Genomic DNA, 23,784 nt, shown 5'->3' on the forward strand with positions numbered 1-23,784 from the left:
GGGTGGGGATGCAGGAATAGAAGTCCCACATAGACCTTTTGGGGATTCTTCTACCAATTGAAACAGTTGAGGACCTTTTGAGGTATTGACACCTGCTTGGATAGACTTTGTTTGTTGGATGCCTAGACTGTTCTCATACAAGTTCGAAGATAGCAGGAGTGTAGTCTTCCCAAAAATATATTACAAATGTATAGGCTGCCATGTGGTCCAGGAGTTGAAGGCAAGCCCTCACTGTGGCTTGTGGGCTCTACTGTATTGTGGAAATAAGGCTGGACATTGTAGCAAACCTGTGTGTGGGTAAGTATGCTCTGGTGGTGGTGAAGGCCACAGTAGGCCCAGTTAAGGTAATTTGTTGTCTAAGTTTGAGAGCTGACATTTCCAAGCTGAAGCCCAAGTAGAAGAATAGGGGTAGGATCTTGTTGGTTGTTGAGAACTGAATGACCCTTTACAAGCCAGTCATCCAGATAAGGAAATATAATTATTTCCATCTGGCAGAGATGGGCTGCTGTGGCTGAGAGGATCTTGGTAAAGATCCTGGGGTAGTGGAGAGACCTAAAAGTAGGATACCGTATTGGTAGTGGTCTCTGCCGATGACGAAGCATAGAAAATGTCTGTGGGACAGGTGTATGGCTATAAAAAACAAACCAGGCATCCTGAACATCAAGGGAGACAAACCAATCTCCAATGAGGAAATTATCTCTGGTAGGGTTACCATTCTGAACCATTGAGAGAGGATGAAAGTGTTCAAATTCATGGGGTCCAGAATTGGTCTCCAGCTCCAGGACTCAGCCCCAAGATCAGAGCTGCCAGACCTCCACACCCTGCCAATGACACTGTGAAGAAGATAGAGTCCCCCAGATGACCTGATCCTCACTATCCATCAAGAAAAGTTCATCTGCCTTATTGGGAGTGGTGAGCATTGTATGCTTAGCGTGTGCATTCTGTTTTGGTGATTGTTAATAAATAGAGGTTAAGTAGGATATTACTGTGTAAGGCTCTTTCATTGGTAAAAAATCCGTAAACCTGCAAAAGATTAAGCCTTCAGTCCACAGGGAATGGGTGTTTGCTCTGAGCCCACGGAGCAGCAGTGCCCAGAGCCACAGAGGGGTAAAATTAGGTGCCTTTTTCCTGGAGCCCTACAAACTGGGAAAGGGTGGAGGGTGCCTAAATCAGCTGGGTTATGCCTTGAGCCCTAGGAACTGGGTAGAGGTGGGATGTCCTAGAGTGTACAGGCAACAAATTTAGGTTAAAATTGGTTGCCTTGGAGTGTGTGTAACAAATAATTTTGTGTGGGTAACTCTTCAGAGGCACTGGGTCTGGTACTGACAGTAATACCACTTGAGGTTGCTTACTAGAAGGCTTCTCAGTATGTGGCATGGTCTTTTTAGTCAGTGCCGGATCTCGGTAGTAGAGGAGATAGAAGCATCAGTGGTACACATGCCAGGTTGTTTAGTCTCCTTGGTTCCAGTTTGAGAGGTGACTTAGCCCATCTCTTGGTTTCTTCCTCTGGAGAACTGGGTCTCTTTTTTAAAATGCCTGGACAACTCTGAAGGATCCCCAGGGTCTTTGCTTACCGCAGCAAAAATATTCACAAATATTCACTGCACTGGGCAGTAAAGCCAAACTGTTGGGGTGGAGAGATTTGGACCCTGTGGGTCTCAGAAAATGCTCTATAAGATGGAATTTTAGTCGGTCCTCCCTCCATTTTCTGCATCTGCTTTTGAATCCAGAGCAGACCTTATATTTGGAAGGGATGGGAGTCTCTCCGAGGCAGTGGAGGCAGATAGAATGCCTGTTGCTGCAGGGCAAATACCTGGGGCAAGTGTGACAGGGTTTGAAGCCCAGACTTTTGGGCATAACATTTTAGGAAGGCTAGAGGAGGATGAATCAGAATGCTGGTCCCAACTAGGCAAAAAAAGGAGGAAAGGGGAATCCCCCCTCAAAAAAAATCCCACACATTTTTGCTAAATAACCAAAAATAAAGAAAAGTTAAGGAAAAAAGAAAGAGAACAATTAACAAAAGAAAACAGCAAGCTGCATGGATAGCTAAAATGGACATCGTGACATTCCATATCAAGCCACAGGAAATTGAGAAGGAATGGGAGCCACAGTGCGCCTGCCCTTCCTATATTTGTATCCTCGCTCTGGAGCACAAGAATGTGCAGGGCACAGTGGCAGACTAATGAACACTGCTGACAAAATCTCTGACCAACAATGCACGGAGGCACGCACATCCTGAAGTGGAAGCAACTACAGGGAAAATAACTCAAAGAACATACTTTTATTGTTGGTCTCCAGATGTCTATAAATCCGAGGTTTTACTATCTTCGTTTTTATCATGCCAGTCAAAGGCTTGAGTGCCCAAGGAATAAATTACCAGAGAAATCACCATTTAGAAAAATGGCTCTCCCTTCTGCAATGGTCTTTTTTTGGTGGCTCCGTATGCATACACTATAGTACTGTGGGAGACAGCTTTGAAGAAGCAGCCTAAAGAGTTGCTTGATGTAGAATAAGGAAAACAATTAATACCAGATAATACAACAGAACAGCATATACTGCACTGCATGTAGCTAAGACTCAGGAACTAATTAGGGCTGGCCTAAGTGATGAGATGGTGTTTGGCTGCTGTGCTGAAGACCTGGATTTTGGAAATGAATGTGAGATTCTCAGTCTTTAGACATCTGGGATCAGATTTTCAAAAGAGCTCAAAGCCAGACTTTCAAACGTTCAGCACCCATGTATTCAAAGTTTGTTTCCTGCCAGCATCATGAAGCACATACACATTTAAAGAGATTGAATGATCTACCGTCTTGGAGAAAGATAGGGTGTTATTATGAGGCCAATCAGATTGGAAAGGGTATTTCATCTAATGAAATAGAGCCAGATCCTTTACTCATGATGAACTACACCAAATTCTGAAAGCAATCTCATTGAAATGAATGGGACTGCTTGCTGGGGAAAAAAAGCACTACTGAATGTGAGTAAACGGGGAGAAGGAGCAGAATCTGTCTCATAGTGCTGTATGATAAAATGGGGAAGAACTGAGCTGGAAGGCAAGTTAGATATGTTTGTATCACACACAATATGTTTAACAGAAAACTTTATAACACTGGTAAGATGAGCACGATGTAATATCTTGTAAATACAGTACCAGGAAACTGAAGTTCAAAAGAAATATACTTTATGTGAATACCGAGTCTAGACCTAAACAACAAAGAAATTCAGAACTTCTTATTACCTTGGGGAAAAGAGTTTTATCTGAAGTGGAAAGTGGGATCTTAGAACATCTCTTGAAATAGTTACTAAACCTTCCATAGAACTACACCAGGGACATGTAAAAACAGCAAAGATAAATAGGAAAAGCAATACCTCATACGGTCCTAGAAGTTAACTGTATAATCTTAAAGTCAGCCCTAAGGGAGCTGGTTCAAATGTACACAGGACTATTAGATATGCTCTATACACCCGATACAGCTGAAATGCGAGAGGACTGCATCACTCAATGCAGGTTAGGTTAATTTATCACAGGCAAAATAGAAAATATTTTACAAGTTCATAGCCATTTGGGAATCAGGACTCAGCTGTCTGACACAATTAAATGTGATCTGCCTATAGACTATAGTACATTGGTGCATCTTGAATGGCCAGTTTCTGGTGTGTTCAAATTTACCTATTGGGTGAATTACTCTGCTCCAAACCATACTGCCCTTTCTCTTGGTTCGCTGCAGGAATTTTTAAATGAAAGAAAATGTTATGAGACATATCAGCTGGGAAGGAATGGCTTTTCTGTAGGGTAGCATCTGCTGCCCTCAGGCCATTCCTCAGTGGCCATGATGTAGATGCACAAAGGACAGACTGAAACTGTAAGAGGGCCAGACTGATTTTATGACCATTATGCCACAGTGCCAAGATGCCAGATGCACAATGGAAATGCTGCATTATACTACAGTAACTGCCATATTGGGTGAGTCCAGTGGTCATTCTAGTCCTGTATCCTTTGCTCTAATCTTGGCCAATACCAGATGTTTAAAGGAAGATGGAAATGGAAAATGACATAATAATCTGCCCTGGTGGAAATTTCTTCCTAACTCCAGGCAGTTAATGATTGGCTTATACCCTGACATGTAAAATATGAAATTCAGAGTGGCTTTAAACCAAACTGTTATACACAACCTACTCTACAGTATGAGTCTCCTGACATTTATATTATTGAAAGAGAGAGAATACTGTGGTACTAAACATAACGCTGCTTTGTTTTCATCTCACAATGGTGCATCCGGGAGCCAGTTGAACTGAACAACTCACTGTCAGACAGTGACTGTGGAAGAACTTTGAAATATTTAATCAGAAGCACATCCAGAAGTTAATGATATGGCCCACATTCTGCTCTCATTTATGCCAGTGTAACTCCATTAGCTTGAACAACTGGCAGTTTTGAACAGATATTATGAAATGTATATGAAAATCTCACTAGAAACACCTTTCTATTCTAGCCCAAAGGACCAAAGTCTGTAAGGGGATGTTTTAGGGGATGTGTGGGCGTTGGGCAGTGGGGAAAGAGGGGTGGCATTTTATGCCTTTCTCACAGACACTGTGGGATAACATGCGTACAAACAAGATTGAGTTCCTGTTTACACTGGAAAATCTGACAATCCTAAAAAGCATAATGCTGTTTGGCAAACACTACCACAGTGGGTTTGGAGTTGTAAACTGAAACTAAAACAGCAAATAGGTTTTATTAAAAGTTTAATTTTCTAATTAAGCTTTGGATTTTTGCTGGGAGTTGCCTAATGTTTCTTTCCTAAAAGCACCCCCAGCTCAGTACATTTACACGTTAGTTTTGCATGATGGAGCAGAGACTCCATGTGATAAAGGATGTATGTTGTAAAGCTGATTTTCTACTGAAAAGGTCCATATACCACTGCTATAAAAATAGTGAAAGATTTCTCTTTCATTGAAGTGTCATTGTCAAGCTGTTAAAGAAGTGCAACAATACACTTATTCTCCGCATGTCAGAGAAGACTGAGTGTAAAATCCATCCAGAATAACATCCTTATTAAACACAGTCAAAGGGCTAGATTCTCAGTTGCTGCACATCAGCATAGTTCCACTGGCTTCTCATAAAGCTGTAATGATTTACACCATCTGAAAGTCTGACCCAAAGTTTCTTAGGGTCATTTCTGAAAAGGATTGAATGCTTCCCACTATGTGTTGATGGCATGCAGCATCTCATAGGAGATGCTTTGAAAAGAATAGTCCTGTTCCCTTTCTAATAAATGAGTTCCTTGGAACAGCTTGATTTCATCAATCTTTTTACCAACTTCCCTTCTTCCATCTTCTTTCCCTGTCAGCAACCAGGGAACTTCTGTTCAAGCTTAATGATGCACTAATTTTATGATATTTCCTGGGTATAGTGAAACTTGGGCCACAATTCATGAAATGTGTTATTTGGTTCATTCCTCATCTCAACCCATTGATTTATGCTCATCTCAGTCTGCCTGCTTTTAGGGCTCGTCTACACTTGAAAGTTAATTTGGATTAAGTTAGGGTGTGAATTTAAAGCACAAATCAATATTTCTGAATAACTCCATGTGTGGACAAGCCCTAAGACAATCCAGGACAGCTATGGGAATGGGAGACAGTATAGTACTGTTTTCTTGGCAAAAGGCCTCAAGGCATTTGAACTTCCAACTCTTCTCTCCTGCAAGCCATGCAGAAAGGAGAGTAGAACCCCTTTACCACCTCTGTGTGCAAGAGGACTAAAAGAGCCAGCAGTCTCTCTCCTATGGCATTTCTCCTATCTCCACCTTCACCACCTGCCTCAGCATGGACAGAGTGAGGATCATAGCTCTACCCTCTTTCTCTGTTCTCCATAGGGGTAAGATCCACCATGGCAGAAACTAAGTGTTAATGAAACAACAGTAGCTTAACGAAATGCATAGACAAGACCTTCTTGTGAGGAGCTGTGAACATCAGTGAGGATAAATGATGCAAAGGGGCATAGAGAAACTAGAAATATGGGCAATAAACAACAAAAGAAGATTCAGTTTAGGAAAATGCAAGCTCAAAAATATTCAGTGAGAAGTACAAATGTGGAAATGTTGGGATCTCAATGGGCAGCAAATTGGATGGGAGATCACAATGCAATGTGGCAGCAAAAAAATACGCTTTTACAAAAATTGATTATATCACTAAATCTGTCACAGAGCTAGTCAAATAATTCCATTAGGTATTTAATTTGACAACGTTCACGATATTTCAATTAATTATTTTAGTTACTTACCCAGTTTTTAGAACTAGACAAATAATTCACAAACCAGGCTGCGTAAGCACATTTATATGGGTGAATGAGAAAGGTAGATACATAGACAGATACAAAGACCTATAAAGACCAAGTACAGGGGGTTGTGTGCCCGTATAAGTAGTGTAGAACCTTGCTCAGAGAGATCTATACAAAAGTAGTAGTATCGATTTTGGTTTTATTACGATAGATTTTTCCATTCCACTAGGTATAAAATAACAGAGTTATCTGTGTGTTGTCGGGGGGAGGGTTGTTATTTAATTCTCAATGATTTTCTTTGAAAAGGTGCTACAGGTAATTTTAAAGATGTATTTGTGTTTCAAAGAAGTCTGAAAGCCAAATTCTGGAAGCAGAAGCACTTATAGTTGCTCACATTGATTTCAAATATTTCATATAATCCTTAAAACTGCCAAGTTTTCCCTCATTCTTGCTTCTTATTCAGGCACAATTCGGTTTTTAGTACCAACACTGCTCACTCAACCATGGAAGAGATATGTTCTTAATTATCTCTGCTTTTTCAGGACATTAGCTGCTGCTTATTTATTTTACTGGCTTTATAGCAAGTTTCAAGCAAGTAAAGTATAAATACGATCAGACTATCTAAGGGTGCCATGCTATTTAAACATTATATAGAGTGGAAACATGTTTTATTTCAGAATGATCAACATCAATTTGTGTAGCTATGTTCAGAGATATACATTTTCCATTATAAATTTCTATTACTTTTTCTCCATTACAGTGGAAAAAACCTAAGTCTTTAAAATTTACAGGCTATACCTTTAAATAGACTGTTCCTATTGTGTTGGTGGGGGAGGGTTATGGGGTTTTGTTTTGGGAGTTTTTGGTGATTTTTGAAAAGGGCAAACTGTGCCTGAAATAAATGCCCGTGATTACTTGATTTAGGATAGTGAAATATGTGGTTGTAATTTTCCAATTACAAACTGAGTCTACACAAATGGGTGTTTACCCTTTAAAATATATTATTAAAGGACCAAGCCAAGTAGCTTAGCCTCAAACATCTGAGAGTGAGTAATTTAAACAACATTTTCTTTTTCTATAGATTGCAGAATGGTCAGCATTAAAATTAGCAAACGATGAAAACAAAAAAATACATCATTTTATGAGTGTGAGAAATCATAAAGAGGAAGACAAAGAAGGAATTGGGTTCCTGATCCTGCCCTGTTGAAGTGAATGGGGACTTTACCATTGACTTGGTGCAGAATCAAACCCTGAGAGAGGAAATCATCTGAGTACTTACCTGTACACTAGTAAGAGTGGTGTATTGGTAAGCTTTGACTACCAAGTAATTGGCTTCTATATCTATTATCCCCAGGATCATGTACTTCCACCATCTCCGTTTCAAAATTGCCAACAAGTTTTCTTCTCCTGTGTTGGTAGATAAAAACAAACATACAATTACATATAAAGAGTTAGAAACACACCCACAACAAACTCTGTCTCATGAGAGATTATACTATAGAATCTTTTGCAATCAGATTAGTGGATAGATTCAATTGAACATAAATCCAGATTGTGACTTAAATATAGTTAAAATTGAAATATTTACAAGGTATTTTAGGTAGGTAAAAACTAACACCTTATTTGTCTTGCAATTCAACACCACAAAGCAAGCTGGTTGCCTGGGTTTTCGGTTCACTTGGGTTTTAAAAACTTGTCATGAAAAGTTATTAGAACTTAAACAATTTTTGGTAATATTTCCTAAGAATATTTTGTTGTCCAGTTTATGTATGCAAGTCCTGACTACAGAATAATAAATATGATGTAAAACAGGACGCAAGAGGTTCTCATTTAAAGTCGGAGAGCAACAGTATGTAAGGGTATCAGAGTAACCAAGCAGAACAGTAACAGAATAATCCGGCTTATTATAAACTTTAAAGGAAATCTTAGGTGCAGATTCAAAACGTTGGATTAGTTTAGAGAAAGGTTGCACAGAGACAGATTTTGTGTGACTGGTAGCTCTGCTTCCAGAGTCAATTTTTGAGCAACTAGATTTGTTCTTCAATGCCCTGGCAATGGAATCCTGCCAGTCACACAGTACTTAATTTCTACTACGTGAAGACTATCAGCACAACATGGCTTGCAGATCAAATCCATAACTTCGGAAAGGTCAGACAGTTTTAATGCTGGGCAAAGGATTATTACTGTTCTCAGTTCAAAGGAAACCAAACACACATTCATCAGGGACAGATAACCCTATTACTTATGTGCACTGTGGTAGCACCTGCAGGGCCCCAATCATGACTGGGACCTCCTTGTGTGAGGAGTTGTACAAACCCATCGTAAGTGACAGCCTCTGCCCTAAAGAGCTTATATTCTAAATATGGACATTAGAGCTGACCTGAACCACTGTCATAAAGCTTGACCTGAACGGGAACCAACTGGGAAGTTAGAAAAAGTTCCATCAATTTAATATTTTTTGTGTGTCTCCACAAATCCTTTTAGTGTCAGCTGTAACCACAATTACCAATGGGCAAAATAGGATAAAAAAATAAACTGAACATTATTCCAAATAGACACCAAAACCTTTAAAAGATTTGAAAAAGTTTCATCGGCTTTCCCAACTGCACCCCTATTATTCTTCATTGTCAGGTGAGCCCATGTATTTCTAGGTTCCAGCTGAAACGGGTAACAGATGTGCTACCATCTCCTATAGAAAGGTGGCCTCTTGGCATTTCTGGAACAACCTGGAGGAAGACTCTCTGAAATCTCATGAGAATTCTAACCTACTGTTGCAGAAGAAAGTGGCAAATACTTCAGATACTCATTCAAAAGCTTGGACATGAAAAACTGGCTTAACTGGAATATTATAGGAGTGGTGCCATTGACTTCAACGGGGCCAGGATTTCATCCTGAGCATTTTCCCCAACCCAAACTGTGATTCATAGGACGTTTGTTCATTAAGAAATACACTCACATGCACTCTTTGCAATGGGGGTATCATGAGGCAGCATCCTAATTATTTACTGTACTGGCAGTGACATTGAGAATATAACTTTTGATAGGTTAAGACCAGACTTTGTTTACTTGCAGAAAGAAGCACAGAAACAGCAGGAGTCAGGAATGTGATTACTTTGCTCAGATGACATCCAATAAGTAATTTAATAATCTGGATTCGAATGAGTTGGTCCTTTCTACCACATCAGCATTTCCATTAACCTTTACGCTTTAAGTGATTTTGGCTGCAAAAACACTCTGGTTTATGATGCTGCATAGCACAATATATTTGAAACATGCTATAACTTTATGCCTCTGTGTTGATTTGAGGATGCAAAACACAGTAACTTTTTCCTTTGAGTCTGCTTATTTTTTGAACATGAAAGTGATTAATTTTCAAAGCAGCACTTGGGGATTTAGCCACGTGATTAACATCAGTGCAAGTCACACAGATAAATCCTTTCCCAGGATTTTGAAAATGTATCCCAAAAAGTTACAGTGCCAAAATGATTTGACATACCCTTAAAACACCACACTGAAAAGTGCTAGTGTAATGAAAAGACATATTAAAGCTTTGAAGTGATATTTTTCCTTACTTTTAAAGAGAGATTAAAAATAATGAAATCTAGTTCTGGAACATTGCAGGGTTCATTGAGTCACATAGTGTGCTACAGTATTAGTGGGGGAATTAATGCTGATACTTGTCAATATTAAAGTTCTGTTTCAGCAAAGCACTTAAGCACCTGCAAGGTCAACCCCAGATTTGCTACCCCTGGAAGCTGGCACCCAGGAAAACCATCCTCCTTTGCCTGCTCTTAAGAATGTCCCTGAACACCTGCTTAAATCGATGCCTATCCAAGGGAGCACATAAGCATGAAGTTAACTTTGAGAAGCTGTTGAAATCTCATTGCACATGCTTCAACTGTTTTCTGAATTGGGGTTTAACTCCTGTGCTCCAGAGATATGGGGTGCTTGGAATAGAATGAAAGAAAAGACCAAGGCGGAAAAAAAAGTGGTGTTGATTGAAAGATCAAGACTCTCTTAAAATATGAAGAGCTTCAGTAACTTTAGATTGCTAAATTCAGGGCAAAGTTATTTACAATTACATTAGGGCCCTCTTTCTGTTTTATAAAGAGTACTATCGGGAAGTGAGTTGAGCATCAGTGGAGTTGACATCACACTGAACTAATTTAAATGTGAAGGGGTCTATTGTCTTATAAATGCAGTGGGGAGGAAAGTTTACACAGCTGACTACTATCAACGCTATTGGAAGTTCAGTCATAGATCTCCCGCACCAACTGCAGAACTTGTGAAATTAATGGAAAATTACAATAAAGGCTGAAATAAAGAATCTTAAGATATAAAAAAAGCATTAGCTTGCACTGGTAAGTCATGAACAGCAAATCATTTGCTCTGAAACAAACCAAAGTGGGGAAAGTATGGTGAAATAGATTACCATGGCTTTAAATTATTATATTTACACATCAGATAAAATGGATGCACATAATCTGACCAGGATGACTTAAATTACAGTACAACACAATAGAGACTGTCTTTACCAAATTTACCCCCAATGGACCAATGGTAACATGTTTTCTCCTTTCTTCTTTTTTTTTTTTTTTGTGGATGTAATGTGTACTGTCTTGATTTAGTATCACAAACTGAGAAGAGGAAGTTAAACAGAGGATAATCTACAATACAAAATAATCCTGCATGTAACATACACAATCATTTTGAAAAAAAGGAAACACATTAAGGAAAGAATGAAAGAGTAGCAAAAGGTCACCACAGAACCCAAGTTCAAGAAAAGCAGAAATAAGACAGAGAAGATTAAATGAGTAAATAGACTAGAAATAGCTACACCATTGCTGGGTAACAAAAGGTGTAGTTCAACAATACTGTAAACTATATTTCATATTACTTGTGTGACCCTTCTGCCCCTCTGAGTTGGCAGCAACAAGGGCTGGGTTCAGTATCCAAGGGTTCTGTTTCAATAACGCAATGCAAAACCGGCTTGAGTCCCCACCGAGTGACCTGGGATAATTACATACCACCCTCCCCCCTCCCCCCGGTGCCTCTAGGAGGCAATACTTCCCCTCTTGCAAGCACAGAGTCTGAGTGTAGCAAAATCCTTTTAATAAAGGAGGGAAACAACATGGCATCATATTGGGGAAACACCACAAACAGGATTCATAATATAAACCATGAGCAAAACACCCACCATGTAAGTTTTGGCAATGTCCTTTTCCCCTTAGGGTCTTAAGTCCAATCACCCTGAAGTCCAACAACCCAAAAGTCTCTGTCCCTGGTCAGTGCTGCCCCAGAGTTCAAAAGTTTATCTGCAGAGTTTTACCCTCTCAGCCTGGGTGGAAATGGGGGGGGGGACACACAGGGTGTTAAGGGGCACCTTACGTGGGCCAGGGCCTACTGCCCCGCCTCTCCGTGGAGTTCTGCTGCAGCCTTCACCACGAACAGCTACACTTCACCAGCTGTGCCGCTTCTCCAGCCGACCTGTGAGCTTCTCCAGCTGTCCCCGCAAACCGCTCCACTTCGCTCACTGTTCCATGGGCCACTTCAACCGTCCCGCAAACTGCTCAGCTCGGCTCCACTCCTCTCACTGTTCTGTGGGATGCTCCAGCCATGCTGCAAACTGCTCCGCTCTGCCAGCCACTTAGCGATAGATCTTCAGGTTCCCCCACTAGTTAACACCGCACTCAGTGATCTCAGCTCAGTAAGTTTAGCTCTTTTAGTGATTTCAGCTCTTAGTGATTTCAGCTTGTAGTAGGGGAGCACCAGTGCTGGTGCACTATTGACCCAAAGTGAATTCAGCGCAGCAGCCTCTAGATAGACTCCTAAAGGAACCAAAATTAGCTCTGCTCTTCAACAGTGGAGAGAGGAGAAGGTGCAATTGGTGTTCCAGGCCCTCAAAAGGGACCCATACCATCAAGTACACACATCAGTCCCCAGCCTCTCTCAATTCACTCAGTGTTGGCACCCATGTCCCTTGTCTAGCGAGTGCTACTTAGTTGATGGTGAGATCCTCTGTCATAAAACAGGTTCATAGTCCCTCATTCACATAATCAGGGTAACAACACTTTATTCCTCCTGCCCCAAAAACAGAGAAATTGGGGATCCCACAGCTGTCAAAGTGACCATTTTAGGCTGCCGTGGGCTATGCTAGGTGGGGTGGGTGTGCCTACGCAAACAAGATCAGCTCTTGAAATTCTTTTCCACACTTGCCATATCACCACCAGATGTCAGGGTAGAGCTCATCCTGACTCTGCTTACATCTGCAACTCTACTATCAATCATTAATATACTAAATGGCGACCACAGGAGTCCCAAGGCTCACTTCTCTTTCAAATGCCAGAGGTTAATGAGGTGCCAGTTCTGACAGACTATATTACCAATTCTCAGTTTGCTCCCTGGCTAGATCTCCAACTTTTGAGAGACAATCATCTGGCTATGAGGTCAGTTCACAGGAACAGGTTCTGGTGTTTACTCAGCTGTTTGTTAAAACTAAGGATTGCTGGTAGGAATATTTCTGGTTTTCACTCCAAGTCTTATAACTAAAATAAAGCTTCTCCTTGTGTACAGATTATTCCAAAAGACTCTCTTTTTAGGGAATTCTACACCAAGGTAATAGAGATGTTGGGGTGCCTCCGCATTGCCAACAGTTCTCATTATTACTTAAAAAATAGCTAAGAGGGCCCCAATACATGTAAAGGATAAATTGTGCTACAGTCAATAAATGTAAATTCAAAAGGTGATTTTTTTTCCATATTGTGCCATCTACTCTGCACTTAAGCACATCAACAGAAATGTCCAAATCTACATCCCAGTCAGCCCCCATACTGTCCAAATTCACTTCTGAAACTGTAAGGCTTTTATTATTACTTTAGCATGCCTTTGTCTCAAACATTGCGAGTCCATATGTGAACCCCCCATGTAGAAATGTAACCTTTGACAGCTCCAAGCCTGGATGTTAACCTCTGCAAAGTGTTCCCTACATGAATCGGACTGGTAGTAATTTTAATCTTAGTAACATCCTCTGACATGCATTTTTCAAGGCCAGGACTCATGGTCATCTGCTTGTCATTCATATTCTACACTTGCTGAGGGTTATCTAAGAGTTTTAGTTTTTTAGTCAACCTTTTGGGGAAGAAATTTAGCTACCCTTCTGACACCTCGCTGAAGTGGAAGATGAGAAAGTTGACTAAGATTTTCCCCCAAAATCATTCTGTAATCCACAAGAATGGCAATCCATAGTGGGACCTCCTCTTAGAGCACCACACTTCTTCATTGCCTCCCCTGGAAGTCTATATTTTCCTCCTCATTGTATTCATCCTGGCCTGGGAAAAATAATTGCCTTACTTTGAGACTTCCTAAGACTATATTCTTCTCCGTGTTGAGCAGAGTCCATTCCTTGACTGAGTATGTCCAGACAGAAATTGTGGAGACACCAGCTGGTGATAGGAGGCACATCAGGTTGTTTTAGCTAGTCTGGGAATTCCAGAATTTTGGAGACTCATCTCAGTTAATGTTCAATGGGCTTAGTCTTGATCTCTCTTGTGTTCCAATTAGGCCTGAGGCTGAAAACATCTTCCTTCTCCAGTCAGTGCATTACAAGCAGAGATGTCCAATCAAGATCAGGATGTTACTACTGAAAGTTTTACTAGAACCCAGAGCAGAAAAATGGGAATACAGCTAGTTTTTCAGCATGTGAGTTCAGACTTCATTGGAGGGTTGATCTGATTTAATTAGCTCTGTACTCCAAGATTTCTCATAGACTCATAGACTCTAGGACTGGAAGGGACCTCGAGAGGTCATCGAGTCCAGTCCCCTGCCCTCATGGCAGGACCAAATACTGTCTAGACCATCCCTAATAGACATTTATCTAACCTACTCTTAAATATCTCCAGAGATGGAGATTCCACAACTTCCCTAGGCAATCTATTCCAGTGTTTAACTACCCTGACAGTTAGGAACTTTTTCCTAACGTCCAACCTAAATCTCCCTTGCTGCAGTTTAAGCCCATTGCTTCTTGTTCTATCATTGGAGGCTAAGGTGAACAAGTTTTCTCCCTCCTCCTGATGACACCCTTTTAGATACCTGAAAACTGCTATCATGTCCCCTCTCAGTCTTCTCTTTTCCAAACTAAACAAACCCAATTCCTTCAGCCTTCCTTCATAGGTCATGTTCTCAAGACCTTTAATCATTCTTGTTGCTCTTCTCTGGACCCTCTCCAATTTCTCCACATCTTTCTTGAAATGCGGTGCCCAGAACTGGACACAATACTCCAGTTGAGGCCTAACCAGCGCAGAGTAAAGCGGAAGAATGACTTCTCGTGTATGTTAGTGAGCATGAGAACTCGCGGGTTCCTAACAATAGGATACGCTACGACAATATGCAACTTGTTTACCTTTTGGGGTGGAAGAGGTACAAAAATCTCCTGATTAAACCGCATTTGCCTTCATGCCACACTTTTTGCTTTCATTCACATGCTGCATTTCCTGCTATTTGGTTTTCCCTATTGGACAGGGTTCAGATCATGGAAACCACTTGGCATGCAATAATTATTTATTATACACAAGATACATACTAAGGCAGTCAAATTTAGCATTTGTCTTAATTTCATGATTTTTGTTTAATTTCCCCCACACTCCAGCATGATCATCTATTTTACTAAAATTTCCTTGATGTGCTAGTTCTTTACACATGTTTATCTATCTAAATTGATCACCAAGAAAGAAATCTTCTCTCAGTATATGTGAGATAGCTATTTTCTACAAGTATTTTCATGAGATAGCACCTGAGCTGGCCAACCACATGGGGTGGTGAGCTGCATCCCCTGATGGAGTGTAACAGCATGCCTGCTTCCCCCTCTGCTGCCCCCTCTATGCATGCCAAGGAGTGCCAGGAGGAATGGGGGGTGAATTCAATTCTACATGCACCCTAGTGAGGGCCTGTGTATCAGTGGTACTGTGACAGGCACTAATAGTAGCACCCTGGTCATTGATGTGACTGCAGCCTGCGGAAGGCTGCAGGCTCAGCTATGACCAATTGAACATTTTCTGTTGTGAGATTATGAGAACCTGGATGGTAATCACTGGTCTAATGATGTAATTGGGAGGATATAAGTGGAAAGAAGTGGAAGCTAGGGGGAGTTTAGAAGGTAAAACTGGCTGAGGAGTGAAGGCTGTGGGGAAAGTACCTCTTGCTGTAAACTGGCAGTACACTATTATACTTTGCAAGGAAGAAATAAATACACACACAATGAGCAGGGTAACAACTGGATGTGTGTTTGTGACAATGAGACCACATGAACTGGATAGACAGTGAAGTAGTGACCAAGGGACCCTGTGACACGTTGGGGCTTATCCGGGATCATTAACCCTCTCAGCTGAGAGAAGGAGACTTGAGCGGTGACCTGCACGAAGGCAGGAGATCTGGGCACAATGGGTGAAATGCTGCGCTGGCTAGTGGAACAACAAAAGGAGATGCAGCTGGCGGAGAGGCAAATACTTCTAGGTTGGCAGGCAGAGCAGCAATGAACATTACAAGAATTCATCAAGGAGCAGGCCCAGGTACAGCAACAGCTCCTGCAGAGGCTGATGAGTTCCAGTTAGGGGACTGGAAATCTAACAGAGGGCCTGGGGCTATGTAAGATGGTTTCAGGGGATGGCCCCGTTGCCTTTTTACTAACCTTTGAGTGGGTGGCCGTTAGCACTGGATGGGACAAGAGCGCATGGGCACTTTGACTAGCCTCTTATCTGGCCAGTGAGGCTCAGATGCTCTCTATGCTGTGAGTGAGCACCAGACCAAGGGTTATGATACACTGAGGGCCATTATCTTACATAGGGTGAACCTGTCAGCAAAGAAATACCACCAAAAATTCAGAGCAGCCAGATGGAACTGCGGTATACATCCCAGGGTCTTTGCACAGAAGTTGTCTGACTGGGCCACTCAATGGTTACAGCCAGATAGATAGGACATTGAGTCCCTAATGGACTCTGTTATTCTGTAACAGTTTACACATAGACTCCCCAAGATTACAAGGGTCTAGGTTCGGAGACATCAGGCAGAATCATTAGAGGCAGAGGTAATGTTAACAGGAGTATGCTGAGACAGACTTTCCATGGAAAGAGCTCCATACCCCTACAACCTAGGACAGAGGAAAGAAGGTTGAAGAACTTCATGCAGTGAAGTCAGGAAGCAGATGCAAGGGACAAACAACGGTGCACCAGCTGCCCACACACCAGCTTGCTATCAGTGCAGGGGAAAAGGGCACGTGAAGAGAGACTGCCCCTACCTGGATTGCGGGTTTTCAGAGTTCTGTGGGTGGACAGGCGTAAAACGGGAGTGGGAGAGGCTGGGATAAGGACGATCCCTGTCAAAGTCAAACAAAGAATGACAGTGGCATTGTACATTCAGCGGCAGCATGTTCCCTCATGCAGAGCAACCTGGTTAGGCTGCAGAGGTGACAAGAGGGTGACAAAGTTCCTCCTCTACCTTGGTGGGTCCTGCACTTATTGGCAGATTTGCTCACCTCAGTGATCTTCCCCTCTGGTGGAACCCACAGTCTGGGTCAACTCCTCCTGTGTCTGATCAGGAGTTGGGAGATTTGGGGGGAACCCGGGCCTGCCCTCTATTCCGGGTTCCAGCGCAGGGTCCTGTGGATTGCAGCTGTCTAGAGTGCCTCCTGGAACAGCTGCATGACAGCTACAACTCCCTGGGCTACTTCCCCAAGGCCTCCTCCAAACACCTTCTTTATCTCACCACAGGACCTTCCTCCTGGTGTTTGATAATGTTTATACTCCTTAGTCCTCCAGCAGCACACCCTCTCAGCTCCTTGCGCCTCTTGCTCCCAGCTCCTCACACGCATACCATAAACTGAAGTGAGCTCGTTTTTAAACCCAGGTGCCCTGATTAGCCTGCCTTGATTGGCTGCAGGTGTTCTAATCAGCCTGTCTGCCTAAATTAGTTCTAGCAGGTTCTTGATTACTCCAGTGCAGCCCCTGCTCTGGTCACTCAGGGAACAGAAAATTACTCATCCAGTGACCAGTATATTTCCCTCTACCAGAATCTTGTACCCCACTGGTCTGGGTCTGTCACAATACATGGGGAAAAGTGCATTTATCCAGTGGCAGCTATCCCTTTGGCAGTAGAAGAAAAGTTTAGATGGCCTGGAGGAGGGATAATAAAGTCATGCCTTACTTGGTAATGTTAGGAACAGACTGGCCCTCATTCCCCTTATGTAAAAAGGGTAGACAATGGGGGAAAGGTATCCTAACTGGTGGGTCCACCTAAAAGCTTCACAAGTGTAGAACCTACAGGGAGTCCTCCAGGCCCAGTGTGTGATGCCCCCAGACATATGGCAACACGCTCAGACAAATGCAACACAGTGGAGGACTTTTTGGGGCGGGGGGAGGAAACCTGAGAAGAGGGCAGTGACACAGGAAGTATTAGCTCAGGGACATCTAGAGGAGAAGGCGGGTCGAGACTGGGCTGACTCCCAGAAGGAGCAAGCCTGGGGCAAGGCACAGGATGAAGGACAAGCCAAAGAGAGATGGGGGGAGGGTCCTGACAAGGAAGCGTTGGTGGGTGAACTTACACCACTAGTTCTGAATCAGGGAAAGGTAAATCAGGGAAGAGAGATCCCAAGACAGTGGCTCAAGAGAGATAATTCATGTGGGTAAAATATAGGCCTGGAGCGAAGTAAACTGGAGGAAAGGTCTGTGGGATGTGATTGGTGCGATGATCAGTGGACTGAGAAGGAGCTCTCGGGGAAATCTCCACCCTCTCAGTGTACCTTTTGTGGGTGGAAGGCAGGAGACCCTCACTGGTGGTCTGAGGGCCATCCCCACAGGAACCCACAGTAGAATCCCAATTCTGTAAAGAGGGTATGGCATGGACAGCAAAGACTATGTCTTTGGAGGCAAGAAAAGGCTTTGGGTGCAATAAGGTGTGGGGAGGTGTGTCACAGGGCACAAATAGTAGCACCCTGATAGCTGATGTAGCTACAGCACGAGGAAGGCTGCAGGCTCAGCTATGACTAATTAAACACTTTCTGTTGGGGGATTATGAGCACTTGGGTGGTAATCACTGGGCTAATGATGTAATTGGGAGGCTATAAGTGGATAGAACAGGAAGCAAGGAGGAGCTCAGAAGGAAAGCTCAGAGGGTGAGACTGGGTTGATGAGTGAAGGCCGGTGGGAAACCCCCTCTTGGCATGAACCTGCATTATGCTGTTATACTTTGCAAAGAAGGAATAAATACACACGTGGTGAATAGGATAACAACCACATATGCATTTGTGACTGAGAGACCACATGAACTGGCCAGGCAGTGAAGAACACCGGATAGCAACTGAGGTGCCCTTTGACAGGAACCACTAAGTCCTCATTAAGAAATGAAGTGATTTTTGACAAAGTGTGCTTAAAATGTTGTGTTGGGTTTTTATAGCAGCTATTTAATTCAAACATTTTGTAAACAGATGTAAGAAAATGTATTCTTATTAATGATTCAAAAACTTCACTCCTAAGGATGCAGACAGCTCCCAATCCACTTTTCTGGACCTACAACAGAAACAGGGAAGGTAAGACATTGCGACATTTCCTGGTAAAACAAAGAAGAAAAAAATTGGTTGCTTCTTTGCGGGGTGGGGATGTTTCATGCTCTTTATTCACTATAAACAACAAAAAAAAAAGAGGCACAAATCTACCTTGTTCCTATGCATGTTGCCTTTAGAATGAAAATCTGGAATTTCATTATAGAAATATATTTAGATTGTATGATCTTGGGTGGGGGCCCATCTGTTTTTTGTTCTGTGTTTGTACAGCACCTACAACTACTGAGTCCTGGTCCATGACTAGGAGTCCTAGGCACAAATTATAATAATTTGAAAACCAGAAAATGCAAAGTCTAGTTTGATAAGAGCAACATTTTCAAAGAATCCACGGGATATGCAGTGGTTCTTGTGAGGATGTATTTGTGTGAGAGCACAGAATAATGCCTACTTATGCACGCTCTTGGGGGGACCATCTATTCCCCCCCTGCTTTTCATAAGTGATTTACCTACCGTTTTTCAGTGTTCCCCAGACACATACTCTGAGGCCTATATGCAGAAGATCTCCTAGAGTATGAAAGCTGCACTCTTGCCACTGCTGGCTCCAATTCAACAAGTAGGCTGCTTTGTAAGAGAAATGATTTTTACATCACAAAGAAGGATTTACCCCCAAGAGATTACAAAATTAAGAATGAGAAAAAGAAAATTAAGAGGCCTTATCTGTGCAATGCCTATCAAAACCACACATGCACATGTAGAGACCTTCTCACGTTCATTTCCACAGCTGCAGAGGAGACTTTGACAAAAAACAGATTTAATTCTTTGTGCATGGATTTGGTATCTGGGTAGAATAATGGATCTGATAGGCTTCCGAGTTTAAACATATTGCCCTTCTTCTTCTCATCTGCCATAGCCATCCAATTTATTTCACTGCAATCTGGATAACAGCTTGCTATTTAAGTGAAGGTCACCTGAAGCCCTACACTCCACTTTTGCTATGCAGCATGGAATACAGCAGAAGGGACCTCAATGCACAGAAGAGGATTGATTGGAGGAGTACGGCTACATAATGATTCTCCCCTGCCCCCACCTGCTGTGTGGGAGCTGAGCATCATGTGGATGAGAGAGTGCCCACAGGAGATGGTGGTTGGAACCAGGATCATTCAGTCAAAATGGCAGTTTCTTTATAAGGCAATCTCAGTCACAGGGTACTATCACGCAGAGTAATGACTTTCTTTCAATTGCTTTCACATATTTCAGAGAGTTTGGACACATACCTGTCTGGGGATTTAGCCAATCATAGAATAACATCTTTGTTAGCTAAGCTGCCATTCCAGCTGGTGGGGAGATGAGGGAGGGACCATGTAGCAGCTATGTGGAACTTCACCCCCATATTATAACCTGAACTCTAAAAGGTCTGGGTCATTTCTGTGTATTCCTGTGGCTATTGTACATGAAAAAAATGCTGGTGTGATTCCTGCCAGCCCACTGGATCCAACGGGATGATGCAGCAGGCTTGTAGCTCGTCAAAAGCTGCACAGCTATGGAGGTCTCCGGTCTTATTCTGAGAGGTTTTTTAATATAGTCCCATGATGCTTGTTTACTTCTTCATACTTATATGTATTATTGATGGGTCAACAACAACTGCTGTTTTTTTTATTGGACTAAAAATAATACACTGTCACCAAATTATTCATGCTCATAGAGGATAAATTCATCTCCTTACAGGGTTGTTCTGTTCTTGCTTGTGTATTCTGTTTAATGTATTCATGAGTTGTTGTTTTTTTTCATTCTGTTCTGCTTTCATAATGTACCACACTTTCTTTAAGCCTTTTGGGAGAGCAGAGAACTTCTCAACTTGTTTTCACATTTCACTTGCTGCTTCCGCTGCAGAACCAAGGTAGACTTAGGTTGAACTTTTGTGTGTGTGACTTTTCTCAGTTATTGTGACTGACACACACACACACACACTTGTTATGTATTGCACAATGAAATTTGTTTTTCTGCAATATCATGCTCCTGAAGCCAAGGTTTTTACAGTATACAAACCTAGCTCTGGGAAAGGGCTACATATTGGGAATGTATTCTGAACCCTTTTTAAAGACATCCTTGTTTATCAGTTATCAAAGCAGGTTTTCTTTTCAGTGTTTGGGGGATTTTGGTGTATTTCTAATAATCGATACTGTTTATGCATCCAGAATTCTTATCCTATTTAGTGTCTAGCCAGGTAATAATGTCTACTTCAACTCTTTGGAATTTCAATAACTGAATGTACCTAAGTATTCATTTAGCTAGCAGTTTAGGAAATGCTAGTTCATATAGCCCTTGATCTACTGACATCAGGAGGAGTTATTCACAAAGCAAAAATGGTATGTACTCTTTGCATCTGTTACCTCTGACTTAGTCTCATTCTTCTCTACAATGTTCATAGCTCAGTATGTGTGAAATCCTTTGTTACTAAACTGAAAGTCATCTCAAATATTCAGATCAGCTATTCCCTCCTAAAATGTTATGAGGAGTTGTTCTCATGATGTTTTGCTGCCTCAGAAACAGACCTAGAAAACTGATCCTTTGTTAGGGCCTTGAACCAGAAATACAAGAGATGACATCAGATCTGGGAATTTAAATCTGAATCTTCTCAAAATATAAAGGGTTCAATCTCTGAGGCTTTGGTCTTGGTCCATCACAAAGTCTGTTGCTGGAACCAGCAACCGTTTTCAGATTGTAAACTCTTTAGAACAGGGACCATCTACTACTCTAGTTGTGTACAGTACCTAACACAATGGGGCCTAATTCTTGGTTGGTCCTTAAGCAATACCGTAACAGACATGATTAACAACCTCTAGACACCATCTTGTTTCTAGAGACTGTTGATCATGTCTTTTTTTAAAGTACAAATATGACTACTACCATAAAATGGTCAAGGATTTTGCTGATGACAAGTTCTCATCAGGACTTTCTATCTAGTGACATCCATCTTTTTTCCTTGGTGGCAGACTGTGCTATGTGTTATTGCTATATGCTATCTCAGGGAATAGCCAGTGACAAGAACTGTATGAAATTTGCTTGATATTAACCCTTTTGAATTATTAGAGTTTCGTTTAAAAAAAAATCTCCAAACTCACTTTTAAAGTTCTAGTGTAAATAACTTTGAAGTTCTTCTAGTCCAACAGGTTTTCCACGTAAACTGTTTCACTTTCTAAGACAATGTGAATAATGATAGTTACCTACCGTTTGTACAGTGCTTTGAGATCTTCAGACAAAAGGCACAGTACAAATGCACAGTATCATTATTTATTAATCAGAAGCAGCTTAAGCAGATCCAACAAATTGTTCATTGTTATTGGAAAGTGTTGGCATGAAATATCAGGCAAGGAGTGTACATGACATGCATTTAGAACCAACAGATAAACTATGAAACATAAAAGATATTTCTGTTAGAAAACAAGTCTGGCTGGTAACAGGTAGAAGGTAGACAGTGCTATTTTTTCTACAGCAGCAGCTCCTGGGGCTATGTCCACATAAGTACTTAGATGCCTACCAGCACCTTTAGGGCCTAAATCCACCAATGACATTCTCAAACCTACTGCTCAGCTGCTGCCTACAGTCCTCAAGGCATCTAGGTTTCTAATGGTGGGCACATGTAAAACTGCTTAAGGACTGACACTGCCCCACAGCTAATGAGCTGCTCACAGCCTTAAGCCCTGGTGGGGCTCATACTAGGTGACCGCCTGCCTATCTCCCTAGCAGATCCCAATCATACTGGCAAACATTGAGCATCCCTATTGGATTCAACCAGGCACAAAACACAGCCAGCGATGAGCAGGTTGGGAATTTTGCAGACTTGGATGGGCATGAGTGGGGATGTTCCCAGAATACACAGTAGCCTAGTGGTTAATACATTCACCTGGCATGTTGGAGACCTAGATTCAAACTTCTTCTCTGCCTAATTTGGAGCAGGGATTGTACCCAGGTTTCTTACATTGCAGGTGAGTATCCTAACCACTGATATTTTGGGGTGGTTCTCTCAGTGTCTCCAGCTGAGGCTGCTCCATTTAGTATAAAAAAAAATTTCCTGGAACAGAGACTGTAATCTGACTCTCTCACATCCCAGTGGGTACCCTGGCCACTAGGCTATACAGTCTTTTTCTCTCTGGCCTGATTAGTATTTATAAAGTTGAACAGCTCCAATGGGAGAGAGCCCCATCCCAGGTTACCATATAGCCTGGTGGGTAGATTCAACCCCCACCTTTGTCAGAGATTTGAACCCAGGTCTCCCATAACCCAGCTGAGTTCCCCAATCAGTCTACAGGCTACAATTGGGGACACACAGACACAGATACACCCTACCTACGTATCTCCCCTTGCCCCTCCCCCCCCCCAGGCATCTAATTTCTGATGGAAGTTCAAGGCTGAAAATCCTGAACGGAAATGGGTGTCTCCCTCCTCTGGCTTGTCAGGCGCCTAAGGCTCAGATCAGTGGGGGTTAGGAATGTATGGCCCCACCCCTGCTCCTTTCCTATGCATTTTTACTCCTGGCTACCTTAGGCAGCTCCCTATTCCACTTTCTGGCTTCTGAGGAGTCTTTCCTTAGGCATCTAACTCTTCCCATTCATTAGATGTCTAGGCTGTCCATATAACTTGGGGCTGAGGATTCCACAGATGGCAGGGCATCCAGGAGTTAGGCATTGCAATGCCCAAGACCCTTCATGGATCTAGCCCCTGGTACCTAAATAAAAATAGGCTGTTTGGAGTCTGAAGAATAAGCAGACGGGATATATATACACTGGTATTGTGATTGTTCTTGCTAGTTTGACAATAGTGTCAGAGCAGAATGTTTCAGAGGAGAAAGAAAAACAGCGGGTTTATGTCAGAGAGAAAGTGGCAGAAATAAAGATGTTTCTGGAGTCTACCAAAAGTGTAGGGAAAATAAGCTGAAGATGCATAGGATGCTAATAGC

The 23,784-nt window shown here is 42.1% G+C and overlaps 1 protein-coding gene across 1 annotated transcript in view; it reads right to left on the reverse strand.

Moving 5' to 3' along the window:
* The window catches only part of SLC35F1 (solute carrier family 35 member F1), a 375,104-nt gene that overhangs the window by 73,323 nt on the left and 277,997 nt on the right, over positions 1-23,784 (reverse strand). Inside the window, exon 3 of the mRNA XM_050949787.1 lies at positions 7,560-7,687. Within this exon, the coding sequence (XP_050805744.1) occupies positions 7,560-7,687 (128 nt within the window). The remainder of the gene's footprint in view (positions 1-7,559; positions 7,688-23,784) is intronic.

The sequence above is a fragment of the Gopherus flavomarginatus genome, chromosome 4, assembly GCF_025201925.1.
Source record: "Gopherus flavomarginatus isolate rGopFla2 chromosome 4, rGopFla2.mat.asm, whole genome shotgun sequence".
Taxonomy (NCBI): domain Eukaryota; kingdom Metazoa; phylum Chordata; order Testudines; family Testudinidae; genus Gopherus; species Gopherus flavomarginatus.